The sequence below is a fragment of the Danio rerio genome, chromosome 10 (assembly GCF_049306965.1).
Source record: "Danio rerio strain Tuebingen ecotype United States chromosome 10, GRCz12tu, whole genome shotgun sequence".
NCBI classification, from domain to species: domain Eukaryota; kingdom Metazoa; phylum Chordata; class Actinopteri; order Cypriniformes; family Danionidae; genus Danio; species Danio rerio.
Window position 1 is genome coordinate 9,211,807 of NC_133185.1, and position 26,779 is coordinate 9,238,585.

General features: G+C 37.7%; 2 protein-coding genes and 1 long non-coding RNA gene across 8 annotated transcripts; all 3 read left to right on the forward strand.

Annotated features, from left to right (window-relative positions):
- Nucleotides 1–416: 416 nt before the first annotated feature.
- LOC141376300 (CD209 antigen-like protein A) lies at nt 417–9,305 on the forward strand. Of its 6 annotated transcripts, none has more exons than XM_073914443.1 (5): nt 417–1,122; nt 1,304–1,588; nt 1,760–1,905; nt 2,019–2,113; nt 4,275–4,471. In XM_073914443.1, the coding sequence occupies exons 1-5, from the start codon at nt 942–944 to the stop codon at nt 4,411–4,413; spliced, it is 846 nt and encodes a 281-aa protein (XP_073770544.1). In that variant the 5' UTR covers nt 417–941; the 3' UTR covers nt 4,414–4,471. The 6 variants fall into 6 exon arrangements, with proteins under 6 accessions (XP_073770544.1, XP_073770548.1, XP_073770546.1 ...); XM_073914447.1 differs by having other exon boundaries at nt 1,391–1,588; nt 2,479–4,471; XM_073914445.1 differs by having other exon boundaries at nt 1,391–1,588.
- On the forward strand, nt 8,921–11,814 carry LOC141376303 (uncharacterized). Its single transcript, XM_073914453.1, has 5 exons — nt 8,921–10,263; nt 10,715–10,987; nt 11,144–11,293; nt 11,408–11,508; nt 11,615–11,814. The coding sequence occupies exons 1-4, from the start codon at nt 10,089–10,091 to the stop codon at nt 11,434–11,436; spliced, it is 627 nt and encodes a 208-aa protein (XP_073770554.1). The 5' UTR covers nt 8,921–10,088; the 3' UTR covers nt 11,437–11,508; nt 11,615–11,814.
- Nucleotides 11,815–15,737: 3,923 nt separating this feature from the next.
- On the forward strand, nt 15,738–19,265 carry LOC141376307 (uncharacterized). The gene is made up of 2 exons (XR_012386132.1): nt 15,738–15,966; nt 17,125–19,265. It is a non-coding gene; the product is annotated as an uncharacterized lncRNA (long non-coding RNA).
- The last annotated feature ends 7,514 nt before the right edge of the window (nt 19,266–26,779 follow it).

Below are 26,779 nucleotides of genomic sequence, written 5' to 3' on the forward strand. Positions count from 1 at the left end.
TATGGCAAAATGTTGGCCTAATCCTAGATGCAATCCTGAATTTTATTCTGGAACATCATTTATTCTGGAAAGTCATTTTTGTTCCCTACCTCTAAACCCAACTCTAACTGTAGGCTATTCCCAAAATCAGAGGGGAATAAAAGTTAGAGGCGCATTACCCTAACTGTAAGCCTAAACCTAACATAAACTGTAAACTTATCCCTTTTTTCTGATTGGAATGTTGTTACAGGATCAAAATAAAAGTTGTCCTACTTGGTGCAATCACATTAACCCTAGGTGGTTAAACTGGTGGACTTTTATTTTTTACAGGTCAGACACAATGCACTCATTAAAGCTAGTGACATCACTGTGAGGCGTAGGGTTAGGGGTGGGGTTAAGTGTGAGCATTAAAAAGCATTGCATGCAGCTCAGATTGCGACTGCACCAGGTCTACATCCAGACCCTTCTGCAAAGTTAAGGAGTCCATTAAGGACCAGCACTGAAAACTGATAATCTGAAAACTGTAACTTTCAAATTAATCTTGCTGCCCACGTATTCATTTTAAAATCCCTCCTTGACAAATTTAATTACAGTTTAAATCTTTGACGAGAGCTGATCCTTTTGTGTTCAAAATGAACAAAAACCTCTGGGGACAAGGTCAGTTTTAACATTGACAGCAGTGATTGTAAGTACTTGTTTGTTCAGGTTAGCAACAATAACTAAGCAGGATTGGATTATAAATCATTCTATTAGGATGCCATTTATGCATTTTTTTGAACATCCTGTTCTGCACCAGCAGCAATGACTCAATGTGTTTTGGAGCAGAGCGGGTATGTCTTTGCATTTCCTGTCCTTGAATATCACGTGATTCACGCATTGACCACAAATGGTTCTAAATTGGTCTCAACTTCAAGATAAAAGACAAGCTGAAAACATACCAAGATAATGAACACACTGCTATAATGTACAACAATACTAAGAGATCAGAGATGACAGATGGTATTTATGAAGAAGTGGAGATAATTGAAATACAAAGAGGACAAAGTGTGGAAATGATGGTGGATATTTATGAGAGCGCAGATACTGTGAGACGTCATGATCTGAAGACAAACACAGAGACACAGCAGCCGCTTCAGCACACAGGTACTCACATCATTCAGCTCATACACTTTATAAAGAGCATTTCTAGTAAAAACAAGTACCTCTGGGTTACAGAAAAATATTTTGAGCTAAAATAGATGATAAAGACTATAAGAGTAAATGTCATTAGAGTGAATGAGAAGTGTGAAGTGTTGAAATATAGTCCTGTGTTCTTCATCATCAGGAAGTGTCTCAGTGAAGAGCAGAAAGCAGAGAGCAGTAGAAGTGTGTTTGTGTTTACTGTGTGCTTTTCTGTTGACGGCTGTTATAGTGCTTAGCATCCAGAGAAAACACTTACTAACACACATCACTGAACTCAATGAAGAAAGAGAGAAGATACTGAATCACAACAACAACAACCTGACTGAAGAAAGACAGCAGATACTGAATCACAACAATAACCTGACTGAAGAAAGAGAGCAGATAAAAAAGAAGATCGATGAACTCCAGCATGGCTTTGATACACAAGGTAATCATGTTTATTCTCCCTAAATCATTAAAAACTGTTTTAATTTTTCAAGTTTAAATCTTTTTTTTTCTCGATCCTTCTACTCCAAACAAATAAACAATTGCATACACATTATGCATAAATCAAAGACTAACCATCTGAAAAAACATTCACACTGAGTTGTGCTTACAGATCAGCTCGCTGAGAACTTTAAGTGGCTTTACTACAGATCCAGTTTCTATTATATTTCATCTGAGAAGAAGAGCTGGAGAGACAGCAGACAAGACTGTCAACAAAGACGAGCAGATCTGGCCTTCATAAAGAGCCCAGAAGAAAAAGTGAGTCTTTTGAATACTTAGTTTGTTTCCACACAATGATGCATATTGATCTGTTTTATATATTTACTCAATTTCAGAATTATACATTACATTTTATTGTTCAATAATCACAGGAGTTTTTACAGAAGGCTGCAGCTTCAAGTTATTTTTGGGTCGGTCTGACACAAACAGCAGAAGGGTGGAAATGGATTGACGGCAGTTCAGTTTGGTGAGAGAACACTGTGTTTTACTGATTATTAGTCTAAAAGTCTCTCTGTTGTCACACTCAACAACAAAATAAATAATTAATTGGTGTAACTTAATTTGAAAACACTTTTCCACATTTAAATTGATTTATGCTAACTTATTTAAATTCTGTAATCTCAACTTCATTCATTCATTTTCTTTTTGGCTTAGTCCCCTTAATAATCTGGGGTCACCGCATCGGAATTAACCGCTAACTTATCCAGCATATGTTTTATGCAGCAGATGCCCTTTCAGCTGCAACCCATCACTGGGAAACACCCATACACACTCAATCACATGCAATTTAGCTTACCCAATTCACCTATAAGCTCATGTCTTTGGACTTAGGAGGGAAACCGGAGCACCCGGAGAAAGCCCATGCAAACACAGGGAGAACATTCAACCTCAACAACAGAAATGCGAACTGACTCAGCCAAGGCTCGAACCAGTGACCTTCTAGCTGTGAGGCGATCGTGCTACTCACCGCACCACCATGCTGCCTAATCTCATCTTATTTTAGGCAAATAAAGTTCATGAGTAAAGTTCATCTTCAACCAGTTGTGCCAAAACACTTTGATTTGAATTACCCTCTGGACACAGCTCACTCAATCAATACATTCCAACTATTTAATTTGGACACAGACTTTTCAGTTACTTATTTCAGTTCAAACTGCAACTGCTTCAATAATGCCAGTTCAGATCTCAGAACTAGTTTTAGGACAGTTATTGCTCTCTGCACAAACCAACAAACAGCATTTTTGGTAATTAATCTGCCAACACTCAAATCATGGGTGCTTCAGCAAGGTGGTAACCTCTAAACATTACAAGAAACTCTTCTGAATCTTTAAACTAAGTGATGCTTAAACTCTAACAAGTATTTCTGTTTACTTAAATTTTAAATTTCTGTAATTTAAACAGCTAGATTACTTATATTGTCAACATTTCCCTTTTTAATTGAATCCTACGCAAAGCTTGCTGGTGAAGTCAGAATTATTATCCCCCTTTGAATTTTTTCCTTCTTTTTAAATATTTTCCAAATGATGTTTAACAGAGCAAGAACATTTTCACAGTATGTCTGATATTTTTTTCTTCTGAAGAAAGTCTTATTTGTTTTATTTGGCTAGAATAAAAGCATTTTTTATTTTTTAAGCACCATTTTAAGGTCAAAATTATTAGCCCCTTTAGGCTATATTGTTTTTCCCAATAGTCTACAAAACAAACCATCATTATAAAATAACTTACATAATTACCCTAACCTGCCTAGTTAACCTAATTACCCAATTAAGCCTTTAAATGTCACTTTAAGCTGTATAGAAGTGTCTTGAAAAATATCTAGTCAAATATTATTTACTGTCATCATGGCAAAGATAAAATAAATCAGTTATTAGAAATGAGTTATTAAAACTATTATGTTCAGAAATGTGTTAAAAAAAAAATCTTCTCTACGTTAAACAGAAATAAATCATTCAGGGGGGGGGGGGATAATTCTGACATAATTCTGACTATATATTAACCAGGTAGTTGCGCCAACACAATTCCTTCATGTTGTCTTAACACAAAACAATTAAGTTAACCTGCTGTTTTACAAATTTTAGTAGACAGAATATTCATTCATACATTTTCTTTTCGGCTTAGTCCCTTTATTAATCTGGGGTCGCCAGAGCGGAATAAACCACCAACTTATCCAGCAAGTTTTTTACGCAGCGGATGCCCTTCCAGCCTCATACCCATGGGAAACATTCACATACACTCATTCATACACACACTCATACACAACGGACAATTTAGCCTACCCAATTAACCTGTACCGCATGTCTTTGGACTGTGGGGGAAACCGGAGCACCCGGAGGAAACCCACGCGAACGCAGGGAGAACATGCAAACTCCACACAGAAACGCCAACTGACCCAAGGTTCGAACCTGTGACCCAGCAACCTTCTTGCTGTGAGGCAAACGTGCTAGCCACTGCGACGGCCTAAACAGAACATCAAACAACTAAATTGGCCAAACAAATGACAAGAATTGTGTTGTTGCAGCTAATTTTAAACAGGTAATTTGAACAGGCAGCAGTAATCAGTATCAGAGTGCAGTAACATATACACAAAACTGACAGTGTCCACTGAAAATCTCTTCATTGTGTTTCAGGTTTGGGACATTTCACTTTTCCAGTAGGTACGATTATTTCTGTGCTCTGATGACATCATCAGGTTTGAGAGCTGGGTCATGTCCTTCTTTAAACTACTGGATCTGCAAGAGAACCATTCTAAAATCACTCATTACATAAAATATGTATTAATTAAATGTGTGCATCAAATGAAATAAACCCATCATGTATTTGAAAAGCATCAGTTTTTCTTTGTACACTGTAAAATTAAAGGTTCCTGGAGGCACTTTTTGGGGTTCTTCACATGCCAGCGTAACCCTCTAAAGAACTTCTAGGCACCATTTCAAAAGGGGCAGTTCTCTGAGGAACTTCAAGGGTTCCTGGAGGAACCCTCTTATTAAAGAGTCACGAAACACCAAAACACATTTTTTGAGCTGTTGTCAGTCGTATATGTGTCCCACACTGCTAAAAACACTATTAGGACACACATATCTCACTAAAAAGTGAAAATTGGTTGTTTTTGCGTTATTTTTAAGCAAATTCGTACTTCTGGTTTTAAACAAATTTTTGAAGCTGCGTCACGGCCATGAGATCTTAGCGTGTATTTCAGCGTGCAGACTGGACGTCTGAACCAGGGCGTCCCGTATTATGTCTCTGAGTGTGTTGCATTCATTCATGAGTATGGCTTGGTTCAAACCAATCAACGCACGCCATTACTGTATGAATGCGCTGCAACTTCATTATTATGCATGGTAGCCTTCTTAGACTATACCTGAAACAGTGTTCAGACGGCAGAGAGACAACACACGTCGTGTTGCCAAAAGTTGTGGGAAAAGAATAAGAATTGTTTGGAGATACGGGTCGCCAGTGTTGCTTTCATAATGTGAAGATTTTGTTTTCATTTTCTCTCTATAAGCGCACTGCTAGACTCACATGTGGATCCGTAGACGCAACGCACGGCAGAAAGGCGTTTGTTTGGAACATTTTTTACTCGAGAGCATTTCTCATCAATGGTGAGATCCGGATTTGCTGCTCGTCTCTTTTAAAAAGGACGCAGCTCCAGTATGAGCTGATTGTCCTGTCTACAGATTCGGAAAGTGTGTGCAATCAGCACCTTTTCTTTGTTCATTCAGATGGCAAAGTTATAATTCATATGGTCAGCTGTACTCTTTTAGTGTTTAAAGACAAACCTTAGTCAAAATGATTTCTAAGTTACTTAGTTTACAGTATGTTAATATCACTAAATATTGAAAGATCTGCTGTAAATGCTGCTCTCTGTGTGTAAACACGTGAACACTGTAAGCAAATTTTTCCCGACCATCATGTTGAATTTTTGTTGTATTTTACAGAGAAATGCAGAGGCTTTTTTTTCTCCAATATGACGTGCGGTATCAAACATTTCACCGTCATTAAACACACTGGGCCCTTTCATACACCCGGCGCAATGTGGCGCAAGGCGCAGCGCAATAGCCGTTTGCTAGTTTCAGCTTGGCGCAAGAGTCGTTTTGAGGTGTTGCGCTAGGCTGTTTAAATAGCAAATGCATTAGCGCTCATATGTGCGCCCATAGGCGTTCTGGTCTAAAAAGGAAGGAGTTCTGAGGCGGACCGCTGGCGCGTTGCTATTTTGAGAAACTAAAATAGATTTTTCATTAGACCAAAACCAACCCGGTCTAAACTCCGGCGCAGAGTTGCGCCTCGCTTACACACTGCTTAATACGCACAAGAGAGCAATAGGCAAATATCTTTACATATGAAAAATTTTTTATATTGAGCATATATTTAGGATATAATAAGAATAGATATAGGATATAAATATAAAGGATTAAAATATTACAAAACATATTATATTCTAGCCTACATAAATATGAAAAACCACTGCTTTTATGTCTTCTTCATCTCGGGAGGCTTTTTCAGTTATTCATAACAATTTTCTTTTGTATAATATATTAGCAGTATATTATTAGCAGTATTATTTATTATATCCATATTTATGTTTGTTTTATTAAAAACAAGCTTAGATTTGCCCACCTGTCAGGTTTTAGACCATATGGGGCACAGCATGTGTTTTAGGATATAACTCAGGTTTTTGTGCACACTTCGTTATTGTTGGTCATTTATTCGTTTGCTGGAAATTAGAACTGAATTTAGAAACAGTTTTGAAACGAATATTTGTGCTTAACAAACGCAATAAATTTTTTAAAGAATTAATAATATATATAATTGATGTCTGTTCGTAAAGGTTTCCCTATCCAAGAGCGAAAGTAAAAGTAGTTCCATTATCTCTTATTTTCACGCAGGAGATGCTCTGTTCAACTGTTTTTTGTTAAAAAAAAAAACTGTTAACTGTTTGCTAGTGAAATGCCCTTAGACTTACTTTGCGTCCTGTAAATAGCGAATGCGCTTATGGCGCGACGCAGCTGACTCCTAAAGGGAATGGGAGATGAGATTCTAATTTGTTTATTCTCAAAACACACCTATAACTCATTAAGAAAATAAACTCAACCCTTTTAGACCATGCGCCACGGCGCAAAGCAGATTTTCCCGTCCTTAAATTAGCAAAAGATTCCCTTTAAGAATTACCAGAAACCACCTTGAGTGCTTTGAAGCACCATTTCATTTTTAATGCTTGTTTTTCCCATCCCTCTTAATTTATTGTTTATGCAAACATTTTTAATCATAAATTCAATAAACATCTATCTATCTCTCTATCTCTCTATCTCTCTATCTATCTATCTATCTATCTATCTATCTATCTATCTATCTATCCATCCATCCATCTTTCCATCCATCCATCCATCTATCCAGCCATCCATCCATCCATCCATCCATCCATCCATCCATCCATCCATCTTTCTTTCTATCCATCCATCCATCCATCCATCTAGACAAAAAATACATCGCATTATCAATAAATAATCACTTTTATAAATCAATATACATCACAATTACATTCACATAATATGATTAATAATGTAATATACATTTTAATGCAAACAATCAAATTTAAATAATGTCTAGCAATAACAGCCAGCAACATCTTCAGCGGTCCACTGTTTCACATTGGAGGTGTCGATATAAATTGATTTAATTGTAAATTAAAAAGTAGTTAATCTGAAAAGTTATGAAAACAAAGGAAGTTCACAACATTCCCAGAGCTGTTTTTTTTTACTTATCAAGACATCTTCACAAAACATATGCAGAACATTTATGAAAAACAAAAGTAAACATGAACAAAGTAAGAAATTGTCTCAGTGTATATAAAAAGGATTTTTAACTGCTTGCAGAGTGCCCATACACATCAATAAATTCAAAATCCAAATAATGTAAACCTCTCAAATATCTGAGCACAAGCAGAAATAATACAACACAAAAGCTGTGTCTGAAACCACTCCCTCCTTAGTGCAGCCCACATATTTTCCCACTCATTCACACAGATCATGCACTATAATTTAGGTGTACTGCATATGCAATATATATTATTTTATTCAGGTTGTAGTTATTAGCTTTTTTAAATTAGCTATTACTTTATTAAAACACCAGAGTAAAAAAAAATTATATTAGTTAAAAATGTAAACAAATTATGCACAAAGGTCAAATATTGCTTTTGGACTCAATTTAAGTGGCCTTTGAAATACAATTAAATATTGTTGATGTGTGATTCAACATTTTTAAAGTATAGTAAGGTGAAATATACTTAAAAAAAAATCTTTCAAAAATCATTCACTGGGAGGAAACTTTTGTAAAAAATAATTTTATTCCATCTTCATGAATGAGCATTAAATGTAGAAGAGAATCGAGAAATTGTTTGTGGAGTTTCAAATTGTAACTACTCTGTAACAATACAAATATTGTAACTACTCTTTTATTACAATTGACTCAACCAAAAGCAAGAGTTCAGGGGCAGAGCTGTGTTTTTGTCAACCGATGGGTGAGAGGAATAAAAAATAAAGAATAAGAACCTGTTAAAAAAAAAGGTTTTACAATTTCATCTGCTGATGCTAAAGGAGCATTTACATAAAAACACTCAAAGATTTCACACTGAATTCAGTATGTGTTTTGCTCCTTGTTTCTAATAGCTTGAAAAATGTTTATCAATTAGAGGGTTCTTTCTTCACTTGTTGTATATGATTTGAACCTCAGAATGACTGTAAATTATTTCAGTTATAAACAAAGAGATCTGACCAGAGATGGCAAAAGTACACACACTCAAGCAAAAGTACAGATACTCATGTTAAAAATTAATCTGGTAAAAGTCGAAGTACTCAAATAAAAAGTATCCTTTACTGCTAATTAGTTTCAATTGGTACGTAACAATCACATTTCCCTCCCACAGTCCAAAGACGTGATATAGCTGAATAGATAAACAGAATTGGCCAAAGTGTAGGATTGTGTGTATGCATTGCAAATCGAAGGGTATCCACTGCATAAAACATATGCCAGAGTAACTGGCGGTTCATTCTGCTGTCAACCCCTGATAAATCAGGGACTAAGTAAAATGTTTGTTGTGTTTGTTGTCAATTTTGTGAAGCATCACACCCTGCAATATTACGTTCAGCATGTCATTTTTTCAACAGCTAAATCAAGATCAACAGCTGCCATTCCTGTTCACACACTCTAAAATAATTCTGTAGTCCTACTTTTAATGCATTTGACTAAAAACTATTCTTATTTTTTTTTTTTTGCATTGAACTAAAGTTTTATTCTCCCCAAAGACCAGCTCTTATGCATATTCCCTGATTTCTGTGTTTTTTTTTCAGTATTGTGAATATTTTTTTAATGAATAAACATTAATTCTGTTAATGCATTTATTCTATGCAAAAAGCAACATACACAGGTGTGATTACAACCTTCAAATCATGTACATGATTTTTTTCACGTGAAAAATTCAGGATCTTTTGCATTATAATTGAATTCATAAATCAGCAAGAATAGTTACTTTTGTTGTTCTAAAATATTTGTTCAAATAATTAAATGAAGACCGCAGTATAAGCCTATACAAAACTAAAACAGCATATATTCTGTATTAGGAAACTCTTTAGAAATAAAGAAAATAAACCTCAATACGTAAAGTTTTTCTGTGTTATATATATTTATACTTGTATGCTGTCTTATCTTGTAAACAATGTATGTTCTAAATTGTTTTGTTTTATTTATTTTTACTGTCTGTTTAGAGCAATGTTGTAGCACCTTTTTTCCCAAGACAAAAAAAGTGCAGAGATACAATATTTCTCTTTTACTACAATTACATCTAACATCTGTCATATTATAAGATATGATTATTTAAGATAAATAAGCTCAGATGTATATGACTGAACTGAAAAGTAATTATACTGAAACTGAGCTATTTTAGTAGACCATAGTGCAGGTACTGCGTGGGCCTTTAGTTTCCTGGGGGCCAGGCGAGGGCTGTGCATTTGAAAATCTTTTAGAAATCCCTCCATGACAAATGTCATTCCAATTTTAAATTTTAAAGAGAGTTGGTCCCTTCATGTTCAAAATAAACCAAAAACATCTGGGGACAAGGTTTTAAAACTGACAGCTGTGATTGTAAGACAGTTAGTACTTGTTTTAGTAGTACCTGTTTGTTTAGGTTAGCAACAGTAACTAAACAGTGTGGGCTCATAAGTCTGTCAATTAGAAAGCCAATTGTGCAGCTTTCTGAACATCCTGCACTGCACCAGCAGCAAAGACTCAACCTGTTTTTAGGGGGAGAGCAAGTATGTTTTATCGTTTCCTGTCCTTGAATGTCATGTGATTCACACATTGACCACTAATGGTACTAAAATTAGCTTTAACTTCTGGTTGAAAGACAAACTGACAAATTGCCGAGGTAATAGGATTAACACACTGCTATAATGTACAACAACACTGAGAGATCAGAGATGACAGATGTTATTCATGAGGATATGGAGATGAATGAAATGGACAGAGAAAGAGTGGAGACGGTGGATATTCATGAGAGCACAGATACTGTGAGACGTCATGATCTGAAGACAAACACAGAGACACAGCAGCCGCTTCAGCACACAGGTACTCACATCATTCAGCTCTTTTGCCTTATTCAGAGGATTTCTAGTGTAAACACAACTTCATTGTTCAAGGATTCTGTTCATTCTAATGATTTTGTTGTCCTTTGCTTCCAGTTTTCTTTAGCTGTATGAAAAACAATATATTTTATTAAGGTATTTTTTATGTTATCACAATCATCAAATTTATTTAGCTAAAGCAGAAAATGAATTGGACGTCTCAGACATTCACAGAAGATGAATTACTTCTGCATTGCAAAATAAGAACAGGCAGGCAAAATTACTGAAGTGCCTCTCTGTTGCAGTTTTGGTTTTATTTGCATTTAGGTTTAATTAGGTTTAGAGAGGTTATATATGTGTTACAGAGAAATATCTTGAGCTAAAGAAGATGATTAAGACTGCCTTAATGACAAGTGTGAAGTGTTGAAATGTATTCTTGTGTTATTCATCCTCAGGAAACATCTCGGTGAAGAGCAGAAAGCAGAGAGCAGATGACATGTGTTTGTGTTTGCTGTGTGCTTTTCTGCTGACGGCTGTAATAGTGGTCTGTGTCTATTTCAGCATCCTGAGAAAACACTTACTAACACACATCACTAAACTCAACAAAGAACGAGATGAGATACTTATCAAATATGAACAGATATTGGCCCACAACAATAGTCTGACTAAAGAAAGAGAGCAGATAAAAAAGAAGACTGATGAACTCCAGCATGTCTTTTATACACAGGGTGATTGTGATTACTCTCCCTAGATCTCTCTAGTTTTTACATTTTACATGTTTAAATAATTTTCCACTCCATACAAATATGCAATGACATTCACACATTATGCATAAATCAAAAAGAAACCATTGGAACTAACATTTAAACTGGTTATATTTACAGATCAGCTCGCTGAGAACTTTAAGTGGCTTTACTACAGATCCAGTTTCTATTATATTTCATCTGAGAAGAAGAGCTGGGGTGACAGCAGACGAGACTGTCAACAAAAACAAGCAGATCTGGCCATCATAAAGAGCCCAGAGGAAAAAGAGAGTCTCTTGAATACTTAGTTTGTTTACGCACAGTGACGTATGATGATCTGTTTTAATGATTAATTATTCAATTTCAGCATTTTATAGATCACATTTTATTGTTCAATGATCACAGGAGTTTTTACAGAAGGCTGCAACTTCTAGTTCTTTTTGGATTGGTCTGACAAAAACAGAAGGAGCGTGGAAATGGACTGACGGCAGCACTGTGGCAGATTGGTGAGAAATCACTGAATTTAACTGATTATTAGTCTAGAAGTCTCTCTATTGTCAGTATCATTCACACATAATTGAGCCCATTGAAAATGTCTTCATTGTGTTTCAGGTTTTGGACTATTAAGTATTCTAGCTGGTACAATTATAACTGTGCTCTGGTGACATCATCAGATTGGAGACCTGAGTTATGTTCTTACTCAAACTACTGGATCTGCAAGAGAACAATTCTAAAATCACTCATTACATAAAACATGTATTACTTAAATGTGTGCATCAAATGAAATAAAGCCGATGTGTTTTTGAAAAGCATCAGTTTCGCTTTGCATTTCTAAGTACAGGGGTTTGACAATGAAACTAAAACACATAGCCAAATTAGTGTTGAAGGTTTCATAGCCAAATTTGACCATGCTCATGAGAAAATATCTGGTGTTTTAACCTGAAGAGAGTCTTTAACACTTTATCTCCCCTGCTGCTCACATCAACAACATTCAAAGCCAGCAGACAGACTGATGGTCCTTCTTTCTTACTGGTGTGACTCAAGTAATAGATGGATCACTGCTGATGTGTATTTGTCTTTCCTCATCAAAGCTTAGACTCTCTACCAGGAACTCAATTATAGCAGCTTTCATCTACTTCCTCTTTTGCAAACACCAAAATATCAGGGGGTAAGATCTTAAATACTTACTTGACAAATATGGATGCCTACTAAGCCTAGTAAATAAGTACAACATTAACAATAAATAAACCTTGAACTAATGTGTTTTATCTAAGTAAATATTTGATTATCATATGTACAGTTCAGTTGAAAGTAAGCCTCTATCTGGTAGATTAGCACAATCTAATTGAGATTTTATCAAGAGAGGCTTTTTTAAGTTTTGTTTTGTAATTTTAATATCTAGTGGCATTTCATGCTGCAGAAAAAAATGTAGGTGTGAGCAACACCATCTACTGATCTCTTGAGTAAACTAACATTTCATTAGCACGGCAAAGCAATAAGCCAACAGTCTTTTGAAAGGCAAAACAACAGACTTTAAAGGAGATGAGCCATTTAGAACACAATACACTCTCTGATTTAAAAGTCCTATCACAACGGCCAATAACAAACATTATTTCAGAAGCAAATTCCAACAGAACAGATTGGATATGACACAACCTCTAAAGAATTCAACAGCCTGTACACATGCTGCATATCTATATAGCTGAAATATGTCTTTTGCATCCATTCCCTGCTTGCTTAATCTTAGTGACATCTTTTGATCGCTGGTGTACCTCTAGGCTTGGTGTTTGGCCCTCTGCTATTCCTGATACACACACCTTTAATGAGCCCCATCATTCTGATTTCCCCAAAACTCTTATGGCAGTTAAACACAGCTCTACCAGTCATTCCAGTTGGAAGTACCAAGAAAAATCTCAGCTTGCCTTTTGTAGAAATTAAAATAACAAATAAATTGAATATTTGAAGATATTATAAACATTACAATTCTTATCCTTCAAACTGAATGGAAAAAAACCAGCCTGATCTCACGAGAAAACGTAAGTATTTTACGTTTTGGCAGTTTAGTGGCTAATTCGTACGAATTCGTACGAGTTCAGTCATAAGAAAATGTACGATTTTAAAAAGGAGGCGTGGCACCTAACCCCACCCCTAAACCCAACCGTCATTGGGGGATACGCAAATCGTACTAAAATGTACGAATTAGATTGTACGAATTTGTACGAATTAGCCACTAAATGAAAAAGTTACGAATTGCCGTGAGATTGTGTTGAAAAAACAGACAAGCTAGAAAGTATTTACTCACTGCTTTGTTTCATGTCTTGTATGCGATGCAAAGTCATTAATAAATCAGAAGCATCCAGATACTTTCTTAGCAGTTGCGATAAATAGTTCCTCTCTGGACAACTTTGGAAATTTGGCTTGAAGCTTTAAAAATTTTGTAGCACCATGAAATCATTCATGATTTCAGGTTCCTTTACATAAGCCTGAACTGAATAAATAAATGGAAACGTAAATGAAACAAATGGCTGCACACTCGAACCACACCCATGCAAACTGACACACCCTTATGACAGTTTGCAATCAAAATGGTTGATACCATGTTTAAGTATTCATATGTAATGTTGATATCTGAGACTGCTTAAGCTAATTGCCGTAAGTAACTGCAATGCTTGGTTAATGAGGCTTTGTTTTGATTGCTCCACCACCCAGGTCAGATGTGAACTGCTTTGGCCATTTTTACAAATAGCTCCAAACTTGTGCATTAAGATGGTAAAGCTAATTAATTATGTAATAATGCAAAAGTGGAAATGTGTTGTTCTTGAACAATGAAGCTCATGGAAACCTCCACCCTAAGGGAGCGGTCATGTTAACAATATCTTTAGTGTCATTGTCTTTTGTCAATACTGTAAAAAAATTAAGTAGAGCTTACACAGATGTCACTTTCAAACCAAGCAGCTTTCTGTTAGAGAGCACAACAAACTCATTTAACCAAATTCAAGCAAATTCAAAATCAGTTTTACATACAGGAACAATTGGACACCGCCTATGAAATTTCACTTAAGTAACTTTTAAACACCACAGTTCTTGGTTGGCAAATGAGGAAAACTCACATGCCCAACTCAAATGCAAATAAAATTTGGATGATGAATTTTTTGTTCTCTAGTTCAGTGTTTCCGGTGCTTGGATCATTTGGTACCGGGTCGCACAAGAAATCATTAATTATTTCTGTTTAATTTATTATGAGTCTGAATGATCTTTTATTTTGAAAAGCCTTTTGTTTTGAAAAATTACCGTATTCTCTAGGTTACATCTCAGTCACTTGAGTGCCCAAATTTAATGCATAAGCTGCAAAATGAGTAACAAACAGACGTCTTTGGAAAGTTTCTTTGCTAAGGGAAAAAGGCCCAGTGAAGGACCCGTGTACTGCCAAGGAATGGATCCACAACCCATTTATCAACAAATCAGGTGATTCTAGCATGTCTGTGCAAACAGATCAACAGCTGGTGATTGCAAATGACAGCAGCCGTTTGCATATTGTTATCCATAGAGTTCGCGCAAGTTTGTATTCCCAATGGAGGTGTGCGTGCAAGCAGCATGACACGCTCGTGCAGACGAACCAAGTGAATGAATGCCCCGAGTGCACTGACAGTCATGTGACAAAACCTGACCAATCAGCTTCAGCTTGTATGGAATATACACATTTCGGTAGACTAATTATCTCAGACAAGCACAGAATATCCAAACACTGCAGTGCTTTGTAATGTTTTTCCATAACCGAAGTGTCAGGGTTCTGCCACTCTGGTCTTGTAAATTCTTGTTTTGGTGACAGAGCTCTGAGACTACCCATGTCTGGTCCTGTCTCTGTGGCCACGCGCGCTCTGCGTCCCTCAGATGCGCGCGCTCTTGTACTAGTGTTTGTGTTTGTTCTGTCACCATCGCGCTGCTTTATTCTCAGCACCTCCGTCTAGTTGGTTTCAGTTTTGGTTTGTCGCTGAGATGAAGCATGCGCGTTGTTTATGTGTGAGCGCGCACGGTAAGGTGTTTATCTATCGTGTGCTCGTGTCTTGCGTCTCTTGTCAAAGCACGTGGCTCTGTGTATACATTGTGGTCACGTGCTTTTGTCGTGTGCTTCAGTGTTTTGTTAGTCTTGTCATGAACATGCGGTTAATGAGTTCTCTCATTGGCTGCATGTTCTTGTCCTGTTTTATGTGAGTGCATGGCTGGTGTTGTCTCTCTGTGTCATGCGCTCTCCCATCCTGTTGTGTTGTCATGTTCACCTGTGTCAATTTACTTTTTGCTTTACAATCCCCTCATGTTTTTTGTTCTGTGCCAGTTCGTCGTCGATAGTTCCCTGTCCTGTTGTGTCCAGCCCTGCCTTGTCCTGCCAGTCCTGTCCAGTCAAGTTTGTTTGTTCGTTTATTTGTTTTATTAGAGTTTTCCCCCTCGGGTTGTTTGTTTTGCCTTTTTGTTTTTATTTTATTATTAATAAAAACCCATTATTGCTGCACCTGAGTCCTCGCTCCTTTTTCCCTAACCACGACCGTGACACATCAGAGTGACAGCAATGTTTTGTCAGCTTGTCATCCTCTAAGAAAGTTGACGGTCGCCTATGAACCAACCCCTCCCCACCCCCAAGTCCATAGTAAAAGTGTTGACCGGCCTACAGTGATAATAAGGTTGAGGACTGTTGTAAAAAAAAAACAAATGAGTGAAAAGAAGAAGAGAGAACCCAGTCCAGGAGACTCGAAACAAGCAGAATTCCTTTATTGAGACGTGTTGGTTAATCTGCAGTCATACAGCGTCTTTAAGATGTCCATGCAAGAGCCTACTAGAGGTCCGCAGTCTGCAAGTTCTTTTACAAGTCTCACACAAGTCTCACACAAGTCTGAATTAGTCTAAGATTTCATGGCTATATTGTGTTCTTAGGAGGAGGGGATATGGCTAAACAGAGCATGCAAATTAAGGCCCCGTTTACACTAGTGCGTTTTAGTTTTAAAACGGCGTTTTAGAATGAAAACGATCCGCGTCCACACTCGCGTTTTACCCAGCGTTTCTGAACAGCTCTCCGTCCACATCAAAACGCTGAAAATGCACATCACGTGACCACACACACACACACACACACACACTTTGGCAATCGCTGGAGCCCATCTACCCAGATGAGAGCTCTGCTAGTCGGACTTCTCATCAAGCATCTCCCGCTGGATCTAATCTCACTATATTTATTAAACGGGATATTTCATTCATCTTGTTGTCTTTATCTAACGACATATTCCCTGACTTTGGTCATTGGAATCTATTACTTGTTCTCAGGTAACGTGTTTTGGCTGAGCGCAAAGATAAGTTAATGATTAATGAAACCACGTACATTCTGTATATTGACTGATCGCTTGCCTTTATTTCCTATAATGTATAAACTTATTGTATGTTATACTTTTATAATGGCCATTATCGATTATTAAAACTGATATTCAGCAAAAGAGAGGCTGTGTTTCGTATTTTCACTGAAATTGAAAGAAGGCAGTTGTTATCGGCTCCGTTTTGTTATAAATATCCACACTGTGAAGATGGCGCTCATATATGCAGCACGACGCCTCAACATGTCTGCTGTCTGTTTAGTTGTTAATATTAAAATAAAAATAGGCAGTTTTTATATCAAGTTTACATTTTATTGTTGAGAAAGGGAAACAACGTAGCCAAGGTGATGTGAATGAAGTTATAAAGTACACGATTCCCTGTGAAGATTAACGCGTGTCCTCGGTATGTTTTCCATATCAAACTGAGAAGAAGAGATGCAGCCTTGATCAAACTTGCGATGTCTGAACTTACACGGAGAAGATTCAGGACTAAACTGTGTGTTAGGCTACTTAATATTGAGGAAAAGCCCCAATCAGAGAGGCGAATGTCTGCAGCCCCGCCTCCGTTTTCAGATGTCTCCGTCTTTCCCCATCCACACTGAGACGGAGCAGCAGCGTTTTAGAATGAAAACGGCCTCTCCAGCGTTTTCGAAACGCTCCGTTTTTGGCGCTCGAGAACTCCGGCGTAGTGTGGACGGATGGCGTAACCGTAGCAAAACTTGTGCGTTTTCAAACTAAAACGCACTAGTGTAAACGGGGCCTAAGGGTTGGAGTCAGCATGGTAAACTGCTCTTTCAGCCTTGATCTTATCATGTTCTGGAGACAGAAACCTCCTGACCATTTGATTGAAAAGAGAAAACAATAGACACCCCATGCTGTGAAACTGATAATTGCATCACTTTGGCTTAGCCTGTTGTCAGAAAGACAAAAGGTTAATGTCCTTCCTAACTGGGATGTTAATGAAATTATATAATTAAAAACCAGAGAATATAACTTTTTAGTTATACGTAGATTCTTGTTAATTTGAAATTAGATGATATAAATTTATATTTCCACAGTTCCCCCTTTGAGAGTTATTTAAAAACTCTCACAAAAAAATATAAATTTATAAGCCTTCCTAAATCCATTCAATGGCTTCTGTTTGATAACAGAAGCCCCATCTTCTAGTCATGAAACTTGGAAAAAGTTACAGGCACATTTAACTTATTCTGTGTCATTTCAATATCTACACAGATGTAAGTGTAGATTTCAAAACTGTTCACACGTTTATGACAATCAGTTGTAATGTCATAAATCCTACATGATGACACAAAAAATCATGTAGTTAAACTGCAGATCTTCTGAAAGTCCATGGCTTGTGAATAGTGTTCAGTCTTTTGTGAGGTGTGTTTCTTGTGGTTCTTCTCCAGCACAGAGTTGATCTGATGACTTCCTGTCATTCATGGATCTCCGTAGTGATGCTCTGGTTCAGAGTGTTTCTGAGAAGATGCAGTGTTTGTGTTTACCTGCACACAAGAAAACAAGGAAACAGCAGACCAGCAGTATTCATGCATAGACTTGTATGATCATACAGTTCATGTGTCTAGTTATTCAGGTGATCGTATAGTGGTGTTAAGTTGGTGATCGTGTAGTGTTGTGTATTTTCTGTCTCCTAATCTTAAAGTTATGACACCTATAAAACAGTGAGGTGAGGATAAATGGGGAAAAAGGGAGTCTTCACCACAGGGTGCGGCCCCTGAAGCCTGTTGCTTTCAGTTCTGCCCTGGGCTCCTCACTGGTTTGTGTGTCCTGTTCTGTCCCTGAGTGTGGTGGGCAAACTTTAAAATGTGAGACACAAACTATCATTCAATAAATATCAGTCCTATCAGACATCATAACATTGAATGGGTAGAGATTGGAAAATGTGTTAAACACATTCAAGGCTGTAAGTGGACTTTAGCAGAGTTCCCTAATACAAAGGAAGAAGTTTCCTTTGTGTCTTTTTACAAAGAGTCTTTCATCTTAATTGTAAATGAACTGGGACATTAAGCACTTACAGCCAAAAAATGGTTAGCATCTTTGTGGACAGCTCAATGGATTTAGTGATGAGGGGAGGGGTATGTTGAGGGCATTTAGCAAACTGTTCAGAAGTTGATTTACCCTGTTCATCTCTTTAAAGTTCTTTTTATTCTTTCTACACTCCCTCATCCAATGTCCTTTTTTACCACAGTAATGACAACAGATATTTTTCCTAAGACATTTATGATTTGATGTCTTTTCTGTGTTGACCTTAGTGGCGGCAGCTTCAAATCTGACTCTGTCTTTGATGTAAGAGTCTCTTTCCCACAAAGCTAAACTGTTCATATTATTTCTGAGAGTGGTGGAAGACCAGGTGATATTAAGAAATGGCAAAGCTTGTCTGTATTCAGTTGCAAGGCCATCTGACCAGATGCGGACTAGGGGTCCCTTATCATCTAGCACACTGTCCGAATTATCAGCTAATCCACTGTAAGTTATGGCGGATTGACAAAATCTCTCAGTGAATTCATTCACAGATTCATCTTTCCTTTGCACACAACAAGTCACTTTTGACCAGTCGATCTTTGGGCCAACAATGTTCTTTAGAGCTTTCAAAACACCCTCTCTCAAATCATCCTTACTGGCATGTTGTAATTTAGAGGTCACAGTATGCTCAAAACTGTTGTATTCAGATTCAGTGAGAATTTGAGACATTAGCTGGGTGACTTCTGTTAATGACATGTCATAAAGACGCATTTTGCTGATTAGTGCTCTGCTAAACTCTGAAAAATTTGTGCGTGCTGATGGTAAGCTTTGAGACAATCTGTCTATTTCTCTAGGTCCTAGTGTTCTGGAAACTGTTTGAATTTGAACAACAGAAGTGTTGTTGTGTGAACTCTCAGTTCTCTTAGATCTTCTGGCACCACAAACCTCTACTGAGCCTATAGGTAAATCGTTTGCTGACTGGATGGGAATGTCTGTTTCAGAGACAATTTGTAAGTCAGGATGTTTATTATCAGGCTGACTAACCTCCTCAATGTCAGTTTTTGATTTCTTGAGGTTCAGTTGTTTTGTTAATGAGGTTATCTTAGCATGAAGCTCTTGGATCTGTTTTTCAAATTCTGATTTAGCTTGAGCTTGTTGTTTAGCTCGAGATAAATTGAATTCTCTGTAGCAGCAGATAATGCCTTTTACATTGTTTTTGCGAATGCATGCATCAAGCACTTTCTTGCATTCTTCTAATGTCCAAACATCATCTGGGTCAATGCTAAATTTCTTTGTCAAATTTAGTCTGACTGACTCTGTTATTGAGTCCATGTGCTGTCGTAGCAGCGATTTGAAATCCTGATCTGACAATAAAGGAGTTTTTAAACTACCTTTTTCAGTTGTAGTGATCAGTCTTGTATTCTGTCTGAACATTTTGTGAGCTTATTATCACAAAGTAAAAATACTAAAACTTTTCAGATGAAAGTGTAGTAATTTCTTCTCTGGCGAAACAGAGGGTAACAATATTAGCACATGTTGCTAAAACTTCCTGCCTGAACAAGAGATAACATCAGTTAGCTTGTATAGCTAAACTTAAACTTCTCTGGATGAACAGAGGTTAAACAAAATAAAAGAAAAGAAAATAGCGCATAAGGCTTAACTTCTCTGAAGAGAGGATAACTTTTTAAAAGAAAATAGCACGTAAGGCTTTACTTCTCTATTGAAATAGAGGATAGCTTTTTGTTAAACAAACCCTGCAGCTGTTTGTTAACTTTTCTCTGATGGAGCAGAGAATAACCATGTGTATAGAACAGAAGCCATTGAATGGATTTAGGAAGGCTTATAAATTTATATTTTTTTGTGAGAGTTTTTAAATAACTCTCAAAGGGGGAACTGTGGAAATATAAATTTATATTTCCACAGGACCAATGCTCTAGTTCATGTAGATTCCTAATAAAATTACTGGAGTACACTCACAATATTTTCTTCAAGCAACGTAAAATGACCACACCAAGAGGGAAAGGCCCAGTCGAGACACAATCCATTATAAATCAACTGTGCAGGTCAGGCAAAAATAACTGTTGAGGAAACGTGCGTAGCCTTACTTGGGCAGAACAATGGGACGGGAGGGCGGCTCAAGAACGGTTACAGTAGAGGGAAACTAGCTATGACCCCCAAGGAGCCGGTGGAAGACTCGTGGCTTCCTGACCTCATTTATACACCCTATGCACGGTGCAGCGTGAAGAGGGGCTCTAGTGCACAGGATAGGGGTCAAGAGGCCAGAGAAGGCTGGGGGTCCGACGACGGAAAGGTTCCTGTCCAGGGAAATCCTGTCTTTCAACAGCAACACATCATGGATCAGGACCCTCACTGTGTCTTCGGGCCCCTCAGGGACTGTTAGGTCCAAACTGCAGATCTGCAGATTGTCTGAAAAAGCCGGCCACATTTCCTTGACGTTTTATGATTGAACCTGAGGTCAAGGAAAGCGTACGCCAGGAGCAGAGGAGTTTCCGATTTACAGAAGCAGCACAAAGATCACCAACATCTTCAGCATGCACTCTTAAAAATAAATGTTTTTTAGGGAGCAGAACCTTTAACATCTATGGCACCTTTAAATCAAAAGTTTCTTTATACTGGAAAAGAACATTTCACACCACCAGTTTCATAAAGTGTACATTCGGGCCAATCTACATACATTATTGTAGGGACTTTGTTACTACATTTATTTAGTATCATTTGTTGAGCCTTGCCATATATAACGGTAAGGATAGAGATTGATAGACATAGAGATTCTGTGATGCATGTCAGACTTGACAATAGTATTGGAACCACCCTCCATGCTTGGCTCCCTGAGAACTAATTTCCCCCGTACCATCTTCCTGATTGTTTTGACAATGTATTTAGGAACCCCGAAGTGACGAAATTCATCCAAAAGCAACATCAAGCATTGCATTCAACAAATTAAACAATTGAAGGATGCTACAATCAAGGCTGTATTCATTGTGTCTTATTTTGAGATTTTGAGAATTAGGGATGTTGACATATCTTTAGACTCTATTAGAATTTTATTTTATTGCTTTGTTTATTAAAGTGTTTGATTGTGTGTTCTTAACAATATTTAGTTTGGGTTTTCTTTTCTCATATGTAAAGAACATTGAAAAACATTTGACATTTTAAAAGGCTATATAAATAAACTTTGACTTTAAGTTTATCGGTTGACAGAAAATGAATGGGAAGAAAGTTGCGTTAAGCAGAAACTTTATTGATTAATGCCAGTTCTAAACTAATCCAATGTAATTGGATAATGAAAACATATATCACACCGGAATAAATAAATTAAATAAATGTAATAGAAATATTTTAGATATTTGTGGAAATGTTTGACTTACAAGGGCACACTTTTCTATTTTGTTTGGCAATGTGAGCAGCACTTGCAATCCTTTTGGAAAGAATTAAAAGGTATGTAATCTCTAAAACTATTGGTAAATAAAATCCAGTTTGCCCTAAAATTTGTAATCTTGGTCTTTTTCCACCTGCCTTATTTCATATGAATAGAAGTTTAAAAAACTTGAGTCTGATGCATGCAAAGCACCTTATTGCTATTCAATGGAACAGTACTCATGGTCCCTCTTTGTCCCTCTGGATTAAGAAAATGTCTTCTTGTATGGCAAGACTGACTTACTCAATTCAGAAAGAAAGAATGCATTTGGGATTTCTTCCTTTATTTTTTAAATAAGAATGGACTGACTTGTTTGATATTTGGTTACTATTACATTATGTATGTATTAATTAATTAATTATTTTTTTGAAACAATATAAGTTTGTTTTTTTTTTGATAAAAAAAAAGTTTATTGGTTAAAACAGCAACTTGCAGAGCCAAACATCATTAGCACTAAATATCATTCTGTATATATTGGATCTTTTACATCACCACCTAAACCCATTCATTGTGGTGTTCCACAAGGATATACTTTTGGCCCTCAATTATTTTCTCTTTATATGCATCCTTTAAGCTCAATACTCCACAAACATAACATAAACTATCACTGCTATGCTGATGACCTCCAACATTAATTTCCTATCAAACTAGGAAAATATTTACTTTAGGACACATATTTTATGCTTAACCAACATTAAGACCCGGATGACCAATAACTTTCTTCAACAGAATGAAAATAAAACAGAAGTGCTCTTATTAGGTCCTGCTGCTACTAACGATTCAATTAAAACTCAGCTGGTATTCCTAAACAACAATCTGCACAATAACACAAAGAATCTCAGAGTTACTTTTGATCTACTTTTGCAGTTTGACAAGCATGTAAATGCAGTTGTGAAAAGATCTAGAAACTGTAGCCCATGCTTTAATTTCCTCTCGGTTAGACTACTGCAACTTCTTGTACATTGGTCTACCCCAGTCAACACTCTCTCGGTTACAGTTGGTTCAGAAGGCAGCCGCCAGATTAATAACAGGAACTAAGAAAAGCAATCATATCCTCCCTGTCCTTACCTCATTGCACTGGCTTTCTATAAAATTCAGAGTTGATTTTATAATCATTCTTTTCACATTTAAAGCATTGCACAATTCTGCCCTGGTCTATGTAAGTGAACTTATTAGGCGCCATTTATAGCTTGTAGACCATCTCCCTTTAAACATCAGGATTTCTCTATCATTGGATGCTTTTAAATCTAACTTAAAGACTTATTTTTACTGCCTGGCCTTTAAGTGATGCATACATGTTATTTCTTATCTGTTTTTTAGTATTACAGATATACACACACATTTATATATATATATATATATATATATATATATACCGGTGCCACGTCGCCCTGGTCAAGGATTCACCCCAGCTGGCACCTCATCAACACTCGATCGATCTCAGCTGGTGCTAATCAAGAGGAGACACACATAAGCCAGCCCCACACACGAGGAAGACGAGCTTAATTCTTTCATGACTCCCTGCGCTAACGCTTCCCTGCTAAAAAAAAAAAAATCCAGCTTAAACCAGCCTAGGCTGGTTGGCTGGTTTTAGCTGGTCGACCAGGCTGGTTTTAGAGGGGTTTTGTCCATTTCCAGCCTGGTTTTAGCTGGTCAGGCTGGAAAATGACCAGCTAAATCCAGCTAAAAACAGCTTAACCAGCCTGGTTTAAACTGGACATAGCTGGATTTGGCTGGACTCCCAGCCTGGCTAGGCTAGTCAAGCTGGTTTTAGCTGGATTTAGCTGGTCATTTTCCAGCCTGACCAGCTAAAACCAGGCTGGAAACCAGCCTGGAAGTGGCCAAAACCCCTCTAAAACCAGCCTGGTTGACCAGCTAAAACCAGCCTAGGCTGGTTTAAGCTGGATTTTTCAGCAGGGTTGTGTCTCTCTGTCAATTACCTACAGTGGACTCCAGCTATTGATCGATCCAGCACCCGAACTCTCACTCTACCTCACCATTTCCCCGGAGCACCTGAGCACCTATCCCAAGAAGAGCACTGCATTTACTCTGTTCACCTTTGTTCACCGTGTAAATAAAGCACCCTCTGGGGAATTGTTTGTAACGCCATGCCTTTGTGTTTGTGTTTTCCCTCTGCCTCGCTACTATATATATATATATATATATATATATATATATATATATATATGTATATAGCTTGCCTTGCCTAGCAGACACAGGCTACTGGAACCATTATCGTTATTAATGTTTATGTTTTTTTTACATCTAAAATGCTGTGTTTTATCCATGTATTCACACTGTCATTGTACATATACCTCACAGTTCATATTGTGTTAGATTAGAAAGCTCTGATCTGATCTAATTTAGTTCCCCAAACACTATTCCTAGAACAAAAATTTCCTGTAGTGAGCTTGGCAATAGTTCTAGGAACTATAGAAATATTTCTCCAGTGGTCAAGTCCTATTTTATATTATCATCTTAAAGTAAAAGTGGTGCTATAATTAAAATTCACTACAGCCAACAGTTTATTTTAAGATTTTATGAAATAAAAATCCTCCAGTGCATCTTCAGACACCTGAGGTGCTTCCTGCATGAGAAGCGAGACTAAAAGCTGAATATACTGGGTTGTGAAGGCATGTCGGCGGTATGCATGATGCGATCGCACCGGATCTATGGGTGTGAGATCAGGAGGGCTCATCCTCCCCGATGCACAAAGCATCCCTTCATGAGCCGCTCTATTCTCTCCATTGTGAGCGTGGTTTTAGGGCAGTCTCAAGCTCTCGCTCTCTCAGGCCTGTCACTGGAGCTAAATGACTTCCCTGTCATCAGCTGAGCACACAGCCGGTTCAGCTGCAGGCATTCAGGAGCGCTGAGCTGACAGCTCCCTCCTGATCACAGAGGCTCACTGAGGCACTTCTTAAATGGTATGCAGTAAATTAAATGAGGCTGAGCAACATTATGCGGCCTTAATGAGAAGACATGACCTGTCTGTCAAAACTAGAATGGACAACCTGTCTAAATGCGAAGGCACACTGAAATACACTTGCACAATAATCATAAGTGTGTGTGTTATTTTCAGAAAAGGGTCCATGAAAGTACTTCTAAAGGGTCTGGGGGCTTTTGTCATAAGTAAATATTGGTAGAAAAATTTAAGCAACTCATTTAATCATTTTGCAGACGCCTTTACCCAAAGCAACGTAAAGTTTGGGAGGCATTCAGCGATTCAACAGAAAAAAAGCATTGCGCACAAGAAAATCTTATTATACAAAGTAACTGTTTGGGCTCAGAGAATTCAGTGCTAGAGTTAGGAGAGGTGGGGGTGTTTCTACAGGTGGTTTGTCAAACCCACTCACCTGTGTGAAGCACACTTCATAAATGCACAATGTTCGCTGATTCGAGTCTTGGCTGGGTCAGTTAGCATTTCTGTGTGGAGTTTGCATGTTCTCCCTGCGTTCGTGTGGGTTTTCTCCAGGTGCTCCCGTTTCCCCCGCAGTCTAAAGACATGCAAATAAACTAAACTGGTGATAGTGTATGTGTGTGAAAGAGAGTGTGTGAAGGTTTCCCAATGATGGGTTGCAGCTGGAAGAGCATCCGCTGCGTAAAACCTGTGCTGGATAAGTTGGCGGTTCATTCCACTGTGGCAACCCCAGATTAATAAAGAGACTAAGCCGAAAAGAAAATGAATAAATGAATGGTTATAAACAAGGCTGTATCAAAGTCCCTTTAGGGCAAGTCATATATATATGGGGTGATTGTAAGAATGTGTTGGTTGAAGTGGCTATGTTTACACTGCGAGGCTTAATGCTCAAATCTGACTTTTCCTCAGATCAGATTGTTTTGCATAGCTGTTGACATTGCTGTTATAAATGCGGCTAATATTAGATGTCCAGCGTGAACAGATCATGTTTCTAAACTGACCCACATGCACAAAAGTACAGTTATGGACAGCACAAAATGTCTAATTATTAATTAAATATGTCTGTATGAAGTGAATAAAGCATGTTGTCAGATAATGTTTAATTTAAATATTTTACAGACAACCTTTGCGTTTTCTATGAACTCGTTTTAATAGTACGATTGTGCATTTTTGAAACCTTGTGTGTTTTGTGATTGAAAACACTGATGATTTGTCATTTATGACAACCGCGGTGGGCGTCTCTCTGACCACAGATGTAGTGAACTCATCAAGGGTTCATGAGCAGCTGCAGACTGAATTGTGAAGGCAGGACTCACACCTGGTTCACCTGTGTTGAAGTTTATAAGGTTTGCAGAGTCTGATAACCTAGCCTACTGTAAATTCATTTTAATTGGTTATAAACAGGCAACATAGTACTGCAGTAGGTAGTGCTTTCGCCTCACAGCAAGAAGCTCGCTGGTTCGAGTCTTGGCTGGGTCAGTTAGCATTTCTGTGTGGAGTTTGCATGTTCTCCCTGCGTTCGTGTGGGTTTTCTCCAGGTGCTCCCGTTTCCCCCGCAGTCTAAAGACATGCAAATAAACTAAACTGGTGATAGTGTATGTGTGTGAAAGAGAGTGTGTGAAGGTTTCCCAATGATGGGTTGCAGCTGGAAGAGCATCCGCTGCGTAAAACCTGTGCTGGATAAGTTGGCGGTTCATTCCACTGTGGCAACCCCAGATTAATAAAGGGACTAAGCCGAAAAGAAAATGAATAAATGAATGGTTATAAACAAGGCTGTATCAAAGTCCCTTTAGGGCAAGTCATTTCACTTGGCCGCCATCTTTGAAATACCTCTCAGGCCGTATGCTCGGGCATTCTGTCTAAATGGGGAAACATCTAATTCTCCAAAACTGCTTGCCAAGCTCATATTTGAATTTTATATTAGAAATCACTTATAAAATTAATCAACAACTGTGTCTTTAGTTTCATTTCTAAACATCCAAATCACATAAAATCTGCAGAAACTCGCATCTTGTTCAAGTCCCTCTACCGGAGACTAGTCAGCCCATAGCGATCGATGACTGGCTCCTGTAGTAGAAGGT